The sequence below is a fragment of the Penaeus japonicus genome, unplaced genomic scaffold, assembly GCF_977035675.1.
Source record: "Penaeus japonicus unplaced genomic scaffold, GWHDUDI00000001_assembly GWHDUDI00001379, whole genome shotgun sequence".
In the NCBI taxonomy this organism is placed as follows: Eukaryota; Metazoa; Arthropoda; class Malacostraca; order Decapoda; family Penaeidae; genus Penaeus; species Penaeus japonicus.
This window is the reverse complement of record NW_028235781.1, coordinates 47,501-59,847: the sequence shown is the minus strand read 5'-3', so window position 1 is coordinate 59,847 and position 12,347 is coordinate 47,501. Positions and strand designations below refer to the sequence as shown.

The window sequence follows — 12,347 nt, the reverse complement described above, 5'->3', positions numbered from 1 at the left end:
ATGAAAAGAGGGAAGGGGGGAAAACCCTATGTTTAAAATTTAAAATAAAAATTTAGCAGTAATTTAAAAATTAAAAATTTTTGTGTTAATTCTAACTTTAAACAATAATAATAATAATCAAGCAATGATATGTATAAAACATATTTAAAAAAAATTAAAATTAAAAATAAAAATTATATCAATAATGAAAAGAGTAAAAGAGGAAGACAAAAGATGAATGATGAAAAATGACAATTACGAAAAGAAAATTCTTGAAATAATAATAATAATACAAATGTAATTGTAATAAATTATAAGATATGAATGTATAATAATAATGAATATTTGTACGATAATAATAATCATAGCAATGATATGTATAAAATCATATTTAAGAAAAATTGAAGTAAAAATAAAAATTATATCAATAATGAAAAGAGTAAAAGAGGAAGACAAAAGATGAATGATGAAAAATGACAATTACGAAAAGAAAATTCTTGAAATAATAATAATAATACAAATGTAATTGTAATAAATTATAAGATATGAATGTATAATAATAATGAATATTTGTATGATAATAATAATCATAGCAATGATATGTATAAAATCATATTTAAGAAAAATTGAAGTAAAAATAAAAATTATATCAATAATGAAAAGAGTAAAAGAGGAAGACAAAAGATGAATGATGAAAAATGACAATTACGAAAAGAAAATTCTTGAAATAATAATAATAATACAAATGTAATCGTAATAAATGATAAGATATGAATGTATAATAATAATGAATATTTGTATGATAATAATAATCATAGCAATGATATGTATAAAATCATATTTAAGAAAAATTGAAGTAAAAATAAAAATTATATCAATAATGAAAAGAGTAAAAGAGGAAGACAAAAGATGAATGATGAAAAATGACAATTACGAAAAGAAAATTCTTGAAATAATAATAATAACACAAATGTAATTGTAATAAATTATAAGATATGAATGTATAATAATAATGAATATTTGTATGATAATAATAATCATAGCAATGATATGTATAAAATCATATTTAAGAAAAATTGAAGTAAAAATAAAAATTATATCAATAATGAAAAGAGTAAAAGAGGAAGACAAAAGATGAATGATGAAAAATGAAAATTACGAAAAGAAAATTCTTGAAATAATAATAATAATACAAATGTAATTGTAATAAATGATAAGATATGAATGTATAATAATAATGTATATTTGTCTCATAATAATAATCATAGCAATGATATGTATAAAATCATATTTAAGAAAAATTGAAGTAAAAATAAAAATTATATCAATAATGAAAAGAGTAAAAGAGGAAGACAAAAGATGAATGATGAAAAATGACAATTACGAAAAGAAAATTCTTGAAATAATAATAATAATACAAATGTAATTGTAATAAATTATAAGATATGAATGTATAATAATAATGAATATTTGTATGATAATAATAATCATAGCAATGATATGTATAAAATCATATTTAAGAAAAATTGAAGTAAAAATAAAAATTATATCAATAATGAAAAGAGTAAAAGAGGAAGACAAAAGATGAATGATGAAAAATGACAATTACGAAAAGAAAATTCTTGAAATAATAATAATAATACAAATGTAATTGTAATAAATTATAAGATATGAATGTATAATAATAATGAATATTTGTATGATAATAATAATCATAGCAATGATATGTATAAAATCATATTTAAGAAAAATTGAAGTAAAAATAAAAATTATATCAATAATGAAAAGAGTAAAAGAGGAAGACAAAAGATGAATGATGAAAAATGACAATTACGAAAAGAAAATTCTTGAAATAATAATAATAATCATAGCAATGATATGTATAAAATCATATTTAAGAAAAATTGAAGTAAAAATAAAAATTATATCAATAATGAAAAGAGTAAAAGAGGAAGACAAAAGATGAATGATGAAAAATGACAATTACGAAAAGAAAATTCTTGAAATAATAATAATAATACAAATGTAATTGTAATAAATTATAAGATATGAATGTATAATAATAATGAATATTTGTATGATAATAATAATCATAACCTTGAAATACATATGACAAATGATAATGAATATATAACATTTACAAATAACTCAAATTAACAACTAAAACATAAGGATTGGATAAATAAAAAAGAATATTGAATGATGAAGAAATAAGAAAACCTGATGATAGATGTATCCTTATTAGATCTAAATAATAATTGTTATAAAATTCCATAAAGACAAAGATGAGAAAAGAAACAAAAGCAAAATTCTTCTGGTGCCTTTAAGAAGTCACTCGCTTTCCAATCGCCTTACCCATCCCATCCTTGGCGTTCACTTCTCCGCCCTTCTCGAGGAGCGTCTCTACAACAGCATGATGGCCGTAATAGGAAGCAAAGTGTAAGGGAGTCTCACCTGAGGGAGAAAGATGCTTGTGTTAGACGTCTGTTTGTGAGTAATGAGCGTGAGAAGGGAAGTGAGGATGACAATGCGAAGGTGATTGGGAGTGAGAATTACAGGAAGAAGGTGAATGTGAGTGAGAATGACAATGAGAAGCTGAATGTGAGTGAGAATGACAATGAGAAGCTGAATGTGAGTGAGAATGACAATAAGGTGAATATGAGTGAGAATAAAAATGAAAAAGTGAAAGTGAGTGTGAATGAGAGTTAAAAAGTGAATATGAGTGAGAATGACAGTGAGGTGAATGTGAGTGAGAATGACAGTGAGAAGGTGAATAAGTGTGAGTGACAGTGAGAAGGTGAATGAGTGAGAATGACAATGATGAGGGGAATGTTAGTGAGAATGACAGTGAGAAAGTGAATGTGAGTGAGAATGACAATGAGAAGGTGAATGTGAGTGAGAATGACAGTGAGAAGGTGAATATAAGTGAGAATGACAATGAGAAGCTGAATGTGAGTGAGAATGAGAATAAGGTGCATATGAGTGAGAATGAAAATGAAAAAGTGAAAGTGAGTGTGAATGAGAGTTAAAAAGTGAATATGAATGAGAATGACAGTGAGGTGAATGTGAGTGAGAATGACAGTGAGAAGGTGAATATGTGTGAGTGACAGTGAGAAGGTGAATGAGTGAGAATGACAATGATGAGGGGAATGTGAGTGAGAATGACAGTGAGAAAGTGAATGTGAATGAGAATGACAATGAGAAGGTGAATGTGAGTGAGAATGAAAATAAGGTGAAAGTGAGTGAGAATGAATATGAGAAAGTGAATATGAGTGAGAATGACAGTCAGAAGTTGAATGTGAGTGAAAATGATAATGATAAGGTGAATGTGAGTGAGAATAACAATGAGAAGGTGGATGTGAGTGAGAATGAAAATGAAAAGGTGAATGTGAGTGAGAATGACAATGAGAAGGTGAATGTCAGTGAGAATGACAGTGAGCTGAATGTGAGTGAGAACAAAAATAAGGTGAAAGTGAGGGAGAATGAAGATGAGAAAGTGAATATGAGTGAGGCTGACAGTGAGAAGCTGAATGTGAGTGATAATGAGAATGATAAGGTGAATGTGAGTGAGAATGACAATGAGAAGGTGGATGTGAGTGAGAATGACAATGAGAAGGTGAATGTGAGTGAGAATGACAGTGAGAAGGTGAATGTGAATAAGAATGACAGTGAGAAAGTGAATGTGAATAAGAATGACAGTGAGAAGGTGAATATGAGTGAGCATGACAATGAGGTGAATGTGAGTGAGAATGACAATGAGAAGATGAATATGACTGAGAATGAAAATAAGTTATTTTATGAGTGAGAATGACAATGAGAAGGTGAATGTGAGTGAGAATGCCAATGAGAAGGTGAATGTGAGTGAGAATGAAAGTTAGAAGGTGAATTTGAGTGAAAATGAGAAGTTGAATGTGAGTCAGAATAAAAATGAGAAGGTGAATGTCAGTGTGAATAACAATGAGAAGATGAATGTAAGTCAGAATGAAAAAGAGAAGGTGAATGTGAGTGAGAATTACAATGAGAAGGTGAATGTGAGTGAGAATGACAGTGAGCTGAATGTGAGTGAGAACAAAAATAAGATGAAAGTGAGTGAGAATGAACATGAGAAAATGAATATGAGTGAGACTGAGAGTGAGAAGCTGAATGTGAGTGATAATGAGAATGATTAGGTGAATGTGAGTGAGATTAAAAATGAGAAGGTGGATGTGAGTGAGGATGACAATGAGAAGGTGAATGTGAGTGAGAATGACAGTGAGAAGGTGAATGTGAATAAGAATGACAGTGAGAAAGTGAATGTGAATAAGAATGACAGTGAGAAGGTGAATGTGAGTGAGCATGACAATGAGGTGAATGTGAGTGAGAATGACAATGAGAAGATGAATATGACGGAGAATGAAAATAAGGTAATTATGAGTGAAAATGACAATGAGAAGGTGAATGTGAGTGAGAATGACAATGAGAAGGTGAATGTGAGTGAGAATGAAAGTTAGAAGGTGAATGTGAGTGAAAATGAGAAGTTAAATGTGAGTCAGAATAAAAACGAGAAGGTGAATGTCAGTGTGAATGACAATGAGAAGATGAATGTGAGTGAGAATGAAAATGAGAAAGTGAATGTGAGTGAAAATGAAAATGAGAAGGCAGATGTGAGTGAGAATGACAATGAGAAGATGAATGTGAGTGAGAATGACAATTAGAAGGTGAATGTGAGTGAGAATGACAATGAGTTGAATGTGAGTGAGAATGACAATGAGAAGGTTAATATGAATGAGAATGAAAGTGAGAAGGTGAATATGAGTGAGAATGATAATGAGAAGGTGAATGCGAGTAAGAATGACATGAGAAGGTGAGTGTGAGTGAAAATGACAATGCGAAGGTGAATGTGAGTGAGAATGATAACGAGAAGGTGAATGTGAGTGAGAATGACAATGTGAAGGTGAAAGTGAGTGAGAATGATAATGATAAGGTGAATGTGAGTGAGAATGACAGTGAGAAGGTGAATTTGAGTAGGAATGACAATGAGAAGGTGAATGTGGATGAGAATGATAATGAAAAGGTGAATGTGAGTGAGAATGACAATGAGAAGGTGAATGTAAGTGAGAATGACAGTGAGAAGATGAATGTGAGTGAGAATGACAATAAGAAAGTGAATGTGAGTGAGAAAGACAATGAGAAGGTGAAGGTGAGTGAGAATGAAAGTGAGAATGTGAAAGTGAGTGTGAATGACAATTAAAAGGTGAATATGAATGAGAATGACAGTAACGTGAATGTGAGTGAGAATGAAAATGAGGTGAATGTGAGTGAGAATGATAATAAGGAGAATGTGAGTGATAATGACAGTGAGTATGTGAATGTGAGTGAGATTGACAATGAGAAGGTGAATGTGAGTGAGAATGACGGTGAGCAGGTGAATGTGAGTGAGAATGATAATCAGAAGGTGAATGTGAGTGAGAATGACAATGAGAAGGGGAATGTGAGTGAGAATTATAATAAGAAGGGGAATGTAAGTGAGAATGACAATCAGAATGTAAATGTGAGTTAAAATGATAATGAGAAGGTGAATGTGAGTAAGAAGGACAATGAAAAGATGAATGTGAGTGAGAATGACAATGAGAAGTTGAATGCGAGTGAGAATGGCAATGAGAATGTGAGTGAGTGAGAATGACAATGAAAAGGTGAATGTGAGTGAGAGTGAGAATGAAAATGAGAAGGTGAATGTGAGTGAGAATGACATAAGAAGGAGAATACGAGTGAGAATGACAATGAGAAGGTGAATCAGTGAGAATGACAATGAGAAGGTGAATGTGAGTAGGATTGACAAAGAGAAGGTGAATGTGGATGGGAATGAGAATGAAAAGATGAATGTGAGTGAGAATGACAATGCGAAGGTGAATGTGAGTGAGAATGACAATGAGAAGGGGAATGTGAATGAGAATGACATGAGAAGGTGAATCAGTGAGAATGAAAATGAGAAGGTGAATGTGAGTAAGAATGAAAGAGAAGGTGAATCAGTGAGAATGACAATGAGAAGGTGAATGTGAGTGAGAATGACAATGGGAAGGTGAATGTGAGTGAGAATGATGATGAGAAGGTGAATGAGTGAGAAAGACTATGAGAAGGTGAATGAGTAAGAATGACAATGAGAAGGTGAATGACTGAGAATGATAATGAGAAGGTGAATGAGTGAGAATGACAATGAGAAGGTGAATGTGAGTAGGAATGACAATGAGAAGGTGAATGTGGATGATAATGATAATGAAAAGTTGAATGTGAGTGAGAATGACAATGAGAAGGTGAATGTGAGTGAGAATGACAATGAGAAGGTGATTGTGAGTGAGAATGACAATGAGAAGGTGAATGACTGAGAATGACAATGAGAAGGTGAATGACTGAGAATGACAATGAGAAGGTGAATGTGAGTGAGAATGACAATGAGAAGGTGAATGACTGAGAATGACAATGAGAAGGTGAATGAGTGAGAATGACAATGAGAAGGTGAATGAGTGAGATTGACAATGAGAAGGTGAATGTGAGTGAGAATGACAATAAGAAGGTGAATGTGAGTGAGGATGACAATGAGAAGGTGAATGTAAGAGAGAATGACAATGAGAAGGTGAATAAGTTAGAATGACAATGAGAAGGTGAATGGCCGTTAAAGGAAGCAAAGTGTAAGGGAGTTTCATCTGAGGGAGGAAGATGCTTCTGTTAGACGTTTGTTTGTGAGTAATGAATGTGAGAAGGGAAGTGAGGATGACAATGCGAAGGTGAATGTGAGTGAGAATGACAGTAAGAAGGTGAATGCGAGTGAAAATGACAATGAGAAGGTGAATGTCAGTGAGAATAACAATCAGAAGGTGAATGTCAGTGAGAATGACAATGAGAAGGTGATTGTGAGGGAGAATGAGACTAGTTTTAGGAATGAGATTAATAGAGATGATTAGGGTGATAAGGGTAAGGGCTAGGAATAGTATGAATATTTTGATTATTAATAAAATTGCAAATACTTAGAATGTTAATGAAAATAAGAATTATGAAAAGGTATAGAAACAATGAGATAATGAGAAAGAATATTATAATGAAAATGAATGTTTGATAATCATTTATCAATAATATATAAATATTTTTTTATTACTATGATAATTATTGTAATTTTTATTGTTTTTATTATTATATTTACGAACACCATTGCAATAATAACAGTAATCATGATAGCTATAATGATATCAATGGTAATAAAATGATAAAAAAAATATCAATCATAATGATAGAAATATTAGTGAAGATAATTATGACAATAACATGAATAATAATGATAATGAGGAAGATAAAAATAATAATGAAGATAATAATAATGATAATTCTAATAATAATGATAATTATATAATATTCATAATGATAATAATGATAATGAAAATATTAATGATGATAAAAATAATAACAGCAATGATGATTTCTAAAAATGATAATAACATAAAAATATTCATTATCACTAAAAATAATCATTATCATTAATGATAATTACAATTCATAATAAATTTATAATCATTTATAATCAATATTTAAAATATTCATTATAATAAGAATTATCATCATAATCAATAAATATTATTTCCATCATTACTGTTATTACTATCATTATTCACCTTCCAATCACCATCATTATTATCATTATATCATTATCATTAGTTCCATCATTATCATGAGAGTGTTATCATCAGTATCATAAAATATTTCCTTCCTTAATATTTGTGGGGTTTTCTTGCCACATTCGTGCAGTAAAGATAAATATTATATTAAAGATAAACATTCGTGCAGTAAAGATAAATATAAATAAGTAAAGACAAATATAAGATATTCGTGCAGTAAATAAAGATGTTCTTTAGCCATTGAAACACGTGGTGGTGTTGAGCGTCTGCTAATTTATTCAGAAAATCATATTGATATAAAATGATTTATACTTCTGTTTCAATGCAGTTAAAATATATAGTCTTCATAATGGAAAAAAACATACACCTGATAAATGGTGTAACATAAACAAAACATGTCTTTCTTGTAGTAAATAAGCGTAAAATAAAAAACATCAAATATTGGTGGAACATGGGAGACATTACGTATGTCAAAGAAAACGGACCCGCCGTTCGGGGGGACTTAACTAAACTTATATTTCTAAATTTATTACTATCATTATTCATCATCACCATTATTATTATCATTGTTATCATAAATATGTCATTACCATTATCATTAGTTCTATTATCATCATGAAAGTGTTATCATCAATATTATCAGTGATGATTACTTTATCATTAATATTGTTATCATTACCACCATCAACATTATGAAACTTTTCATTATCGTCATTATTGTTGTTGCTTTTGTTGCCATTACTTTCTCCATTATCATCATTGTCTTTGTCATCACTGACAAAGACCTCGCAACAACACCACCAACAAAAGCATGTAGGAGAACAAGAACAGGATCACCATCAAAATAACAATAATGAGAAGAAGAAGGATGATAACAATTGATAATTTAGTAGAAATGGGAGTAACAATGATAGTTATAGTAATGAAATAATAATGATAATATGAATAGCACCATTGATGATGATTATGATTGATGATCAGGATGATCATATTTCTTATAAATAATCAGGAAAATAATAATGACAATGTCAGTAATAATTAAGATGATCATACTTATTATTATCATAATTATCATAACTAATCATTATAACATTTATAGTATAAAGAAATATAGAAAAATCTATTTTTTTCTTAGTTATAAAATAATCTATGAAAATATTTCATTGAAAAATTCATAGAATAAAGAAATAAATATCAATAAAATTAATGATAAAAGATGATAAAGATTCCCTTATTAAATTATAACAATAATTATTATAAAATTCCATAAAGACAAAGAAGACAAAAGAAACTAAAGCAAAATTCTTCTGGTGCCTTTAAGGAGTCACTCGCTTTCCAATCGCCTTACCAATCAAAGTCTTGGCGTTCACTTCTCCGCCCTTCTCGAGGAGCGTCTCTGCAACAGCATGATGGCCGTTAAAGGAAGCCCAGTGTAAGGGAGTCCAACCTGAGGGAGGAAGATGCTTCTGTTAGACGTGTGTTTGTGAGTAATGAGCGTGAGAAGGGAAGTGAGGATGACAATGCGAAGGTGAATGTGAGTGAGAATGACAATGAGAAGGTGAATATGAGTGAGAATGACGATGAGAAAGTAAATATGAGTGAGAATGACAATGAGAATGAAGTAAGGTGAATGTGAGTGAGAATGACAATGAGAATGTGAATGTGAGTGAGAATGACAATGAGAAGGTGAATGTGAGTGAGAATGACAATGAGAAGGTGAATATGAGTGAGAATGACAATGAGAAGGTGAATATGAGTCAGAATGACAATGAGAAGGTGAATGTGAGTGAGAATGACAACGAGAAGGTGAATGCGAATGAGAATGACAATGAGAAGGTGAATGTGAATGAGAATGACAATGAGAAGGTGAATGTGAATTAGAATGACAATGAGAAGGTGAATGTGAACGAGAATGACAATGAGAAGGTGAATTAGAATGACAATGAGAAGGTGAGTGTGAATGACAATGAGAAGGTGAATGTGAGTGAGAATGGAAATGAGAACGTGAATGTGAGTGAGAATGACACTGAGAAGGTGAATGTGAGTGAGTGACAATGAGAAAGTGAATGTGGGTGAGAATGACAATGAGAAGGTGAATGTGAGCGAGAATGACAATATGAAGGTGAATGTGATTGAGAATGACAATGAGAAGGTAAATGTGAGTGAGAATGAAAATGTGAATGTCAGTGAGAATGACAATGTGAATGTCAGTGAGAATGACAATGAGAAGGTAAATGATAGTTACAGTGACAATGAGAATGACAATGAGATGGTGATTGTTATTGAGAACGACAATGAGAAGGTGAATGTGAGTGAGAATGACAACGAGAAGGTGAATGCAAGTGAGAATGACAATGAGAAGGTGAATGTGAATGACAATGACAATGAGAAGGTGAATGTGAGTGAGAATGACAATGAGAAGGTGAATATGATTTAGAATAACAATGAGAAGGTAAATGAGTGAGAATGACAATGAGAAGGTGAATAAGTGAGAATGACAACGAGAAGGTGAATGCGAATGAGAATGACAATGAGAAGGTGAATGTGAATGAGAATGACAATGAGAAGGTGAATGTGAGTGAGAATAACAATGAGGTGAATTTGAATGAGAATGACAATGAGAAGGTGAATGCGAGTGAGAATGACAATGAGAAGGTGAAGTAGAATGACAATGAGAAGGTGAATGTAAATGACAATGACATTGAGAAGGTGAATGTAAGTGAGAATGACAATGAGAAGGTTAATGTTAGTGAGAATGGATATGAGAAGGTGAATGTGAGTGAGAATGACACTGAGAAGGTGAATGTGAGTGAGTGATAAAGAGAAAGTGAATGTGGGTGAGAATGACAATGAGAAGGTGAATGTGATTGAGAATGACAATGAGAAGGTAAATGTGAGTGAGAATGACAATGAGAAGGTAAATGTGAGTTACAGTGACTATGAGAATGACAATGAGAAGGTGAATGTGAGTGAGAATGAAAATGAGAAGGTGAATGTGAGTGAGAATGACCGTGAGATAATGATCATAATAATATTAATAATAATATTAGTTATGAAAATAATAATGAAGATATCAATGATGTTGATAATAATAATTCATAAAAATAACAATGAATGGCAATGAATATTATCACATAGCTAGAGAGGTAAGAATCATTATAAAATTATTATGAGAGAATTAATAGATTACTTATAATAGAAGGATATAATGACAAATGGAATGGAGATATATGTGGACACGAATTAACATGATAATGACAATGTTAATGATACTTGGAATGAGGGTGTAAGTAAATGATAATGATCAAAATGATGCATATAATGTCAATGTAAAGTAATATTAATATGACAGTGATAGTGATAGTGAGTGATTTAAAATGAGAATCCAAAATATCATGAAGGGAAAGTGAAAATGATATTAATTATATGAATAAAGAAAGTGATCACATTGAGAGCTACAAAAAATAAAGTGATTATTATAATGAGAATAAGTATTAGCAAAATATGAAATATAAGACGAAATGAGGCCAATAATGAGAATGAAAAGGAAAAGGATAGAATGGATTATAAGACAAGGAATGAAAATACTAATGATATTATTTCCTGAAAGATATAAGAATAATTTGGAAAGTGGTTACAAGGATGAATAGAACTAGAACAAGAAAAACAATTCACAGAGTGGAAAGAGATTGGGAACAACACTTATGATGAGAATGAGAAGAAAAAGGAGTGACAAGGCTACTCAATATTCTTAGGAATGAGAATGAAAAAAATATTAGTGAGAATGATAAAGAGAATAGGAAGGGGAAAGATAATGAAAATTATTGATATAAAGATAATGAGTAAAGATGAGACTTGGATAGATAATTTAAATAATAATGCATCATCTTCGTGTCCTTTGGAAAGGCATTACTCGGCAGCTGCCTCTAGAATACCCAACATTATCTCTCTTCTACTTCGAACCAAACAAAGATGAAGGCTATACTATATCTGCTGGCTTAATATTGACTCAAGACCCAAGAGCATTGGCGCCTCTGTGGCTAGAGAAAAACCTCTTGCCCTTAATTGACCTTTTCTAAGGGCATTCTTATAAGAAATGGAAATAGCACTGTGGCTTCAAACAAGTTATCCTCTGCCTCCAAAATGGCAAAGTCCAAGCAACCATCCCTGTCGGACCACACAACTGCATTTGCTTTTACTTTCGTCACTCCTGTTGCGATTAATCCCAGTCTGTCCAATGTGTCTTTCTTCCACAGCAACCATGAGCCAGTCAGCCCAGGTACCAATGGCAACAGTCATGGTATGAAGATTGCTATGAACTGTCTCTCACTCCAAAGCTGACCTCTTGCTCTTTCTCACACACTGATGGTTAGGCCCACTCTGGACTGTCTCTCACTCCAAAGTTGGCCTATACATGAATATATAAGTATATATATATATATATATATATATATATATATATATATATAGACATATATGTCAATATATGTCTATATATATATATATATATATATATATATATATATATTAATATATATATATATATATATATATATATATAGACATATATGTCAATATATGTCTATATATATATATATATATATATATATTATATATATATATATATATATATATATATATATATAGACATATATGTCAATATATGTCTATATATATATATATATATATATATATATATATATATATTATATATACATATATATA

General features: G+C 30.8%; 1 protein-coding gene across 2 annotated transcripts in view; it reads right to left on the bottom strand.

Moving 5' to 3' along the window:
* Positions 1–2,287: 2,287 nt before the first annotated feature.
* Positions 2,288–12,347, bottom strand: part of LOC122254998 (uncharacterized) — a 13,694-nt gene continuing 3,634 nt past the window's right edge. For both annotated transcript variants that reach the window (XM_086535553.1, XM_086535554.1), the window contains exons 4-5: positions 8,971–9,069; positions 2,288–2,433 (exon numbers count right to left, since the gene is read on the bottom strand). In XM_086535553.1, the coding sequence (XP_086391679.1) occupies positions 2,303–2,433; positions 8,971–9,069 (230 nt within the window). In that variant the 3' untranslated portion in view covers positions 2,288–2,302. The remainder of the gene's footprint in view (positions 2,434–8,970; positions 9,070–12,347) is intronic.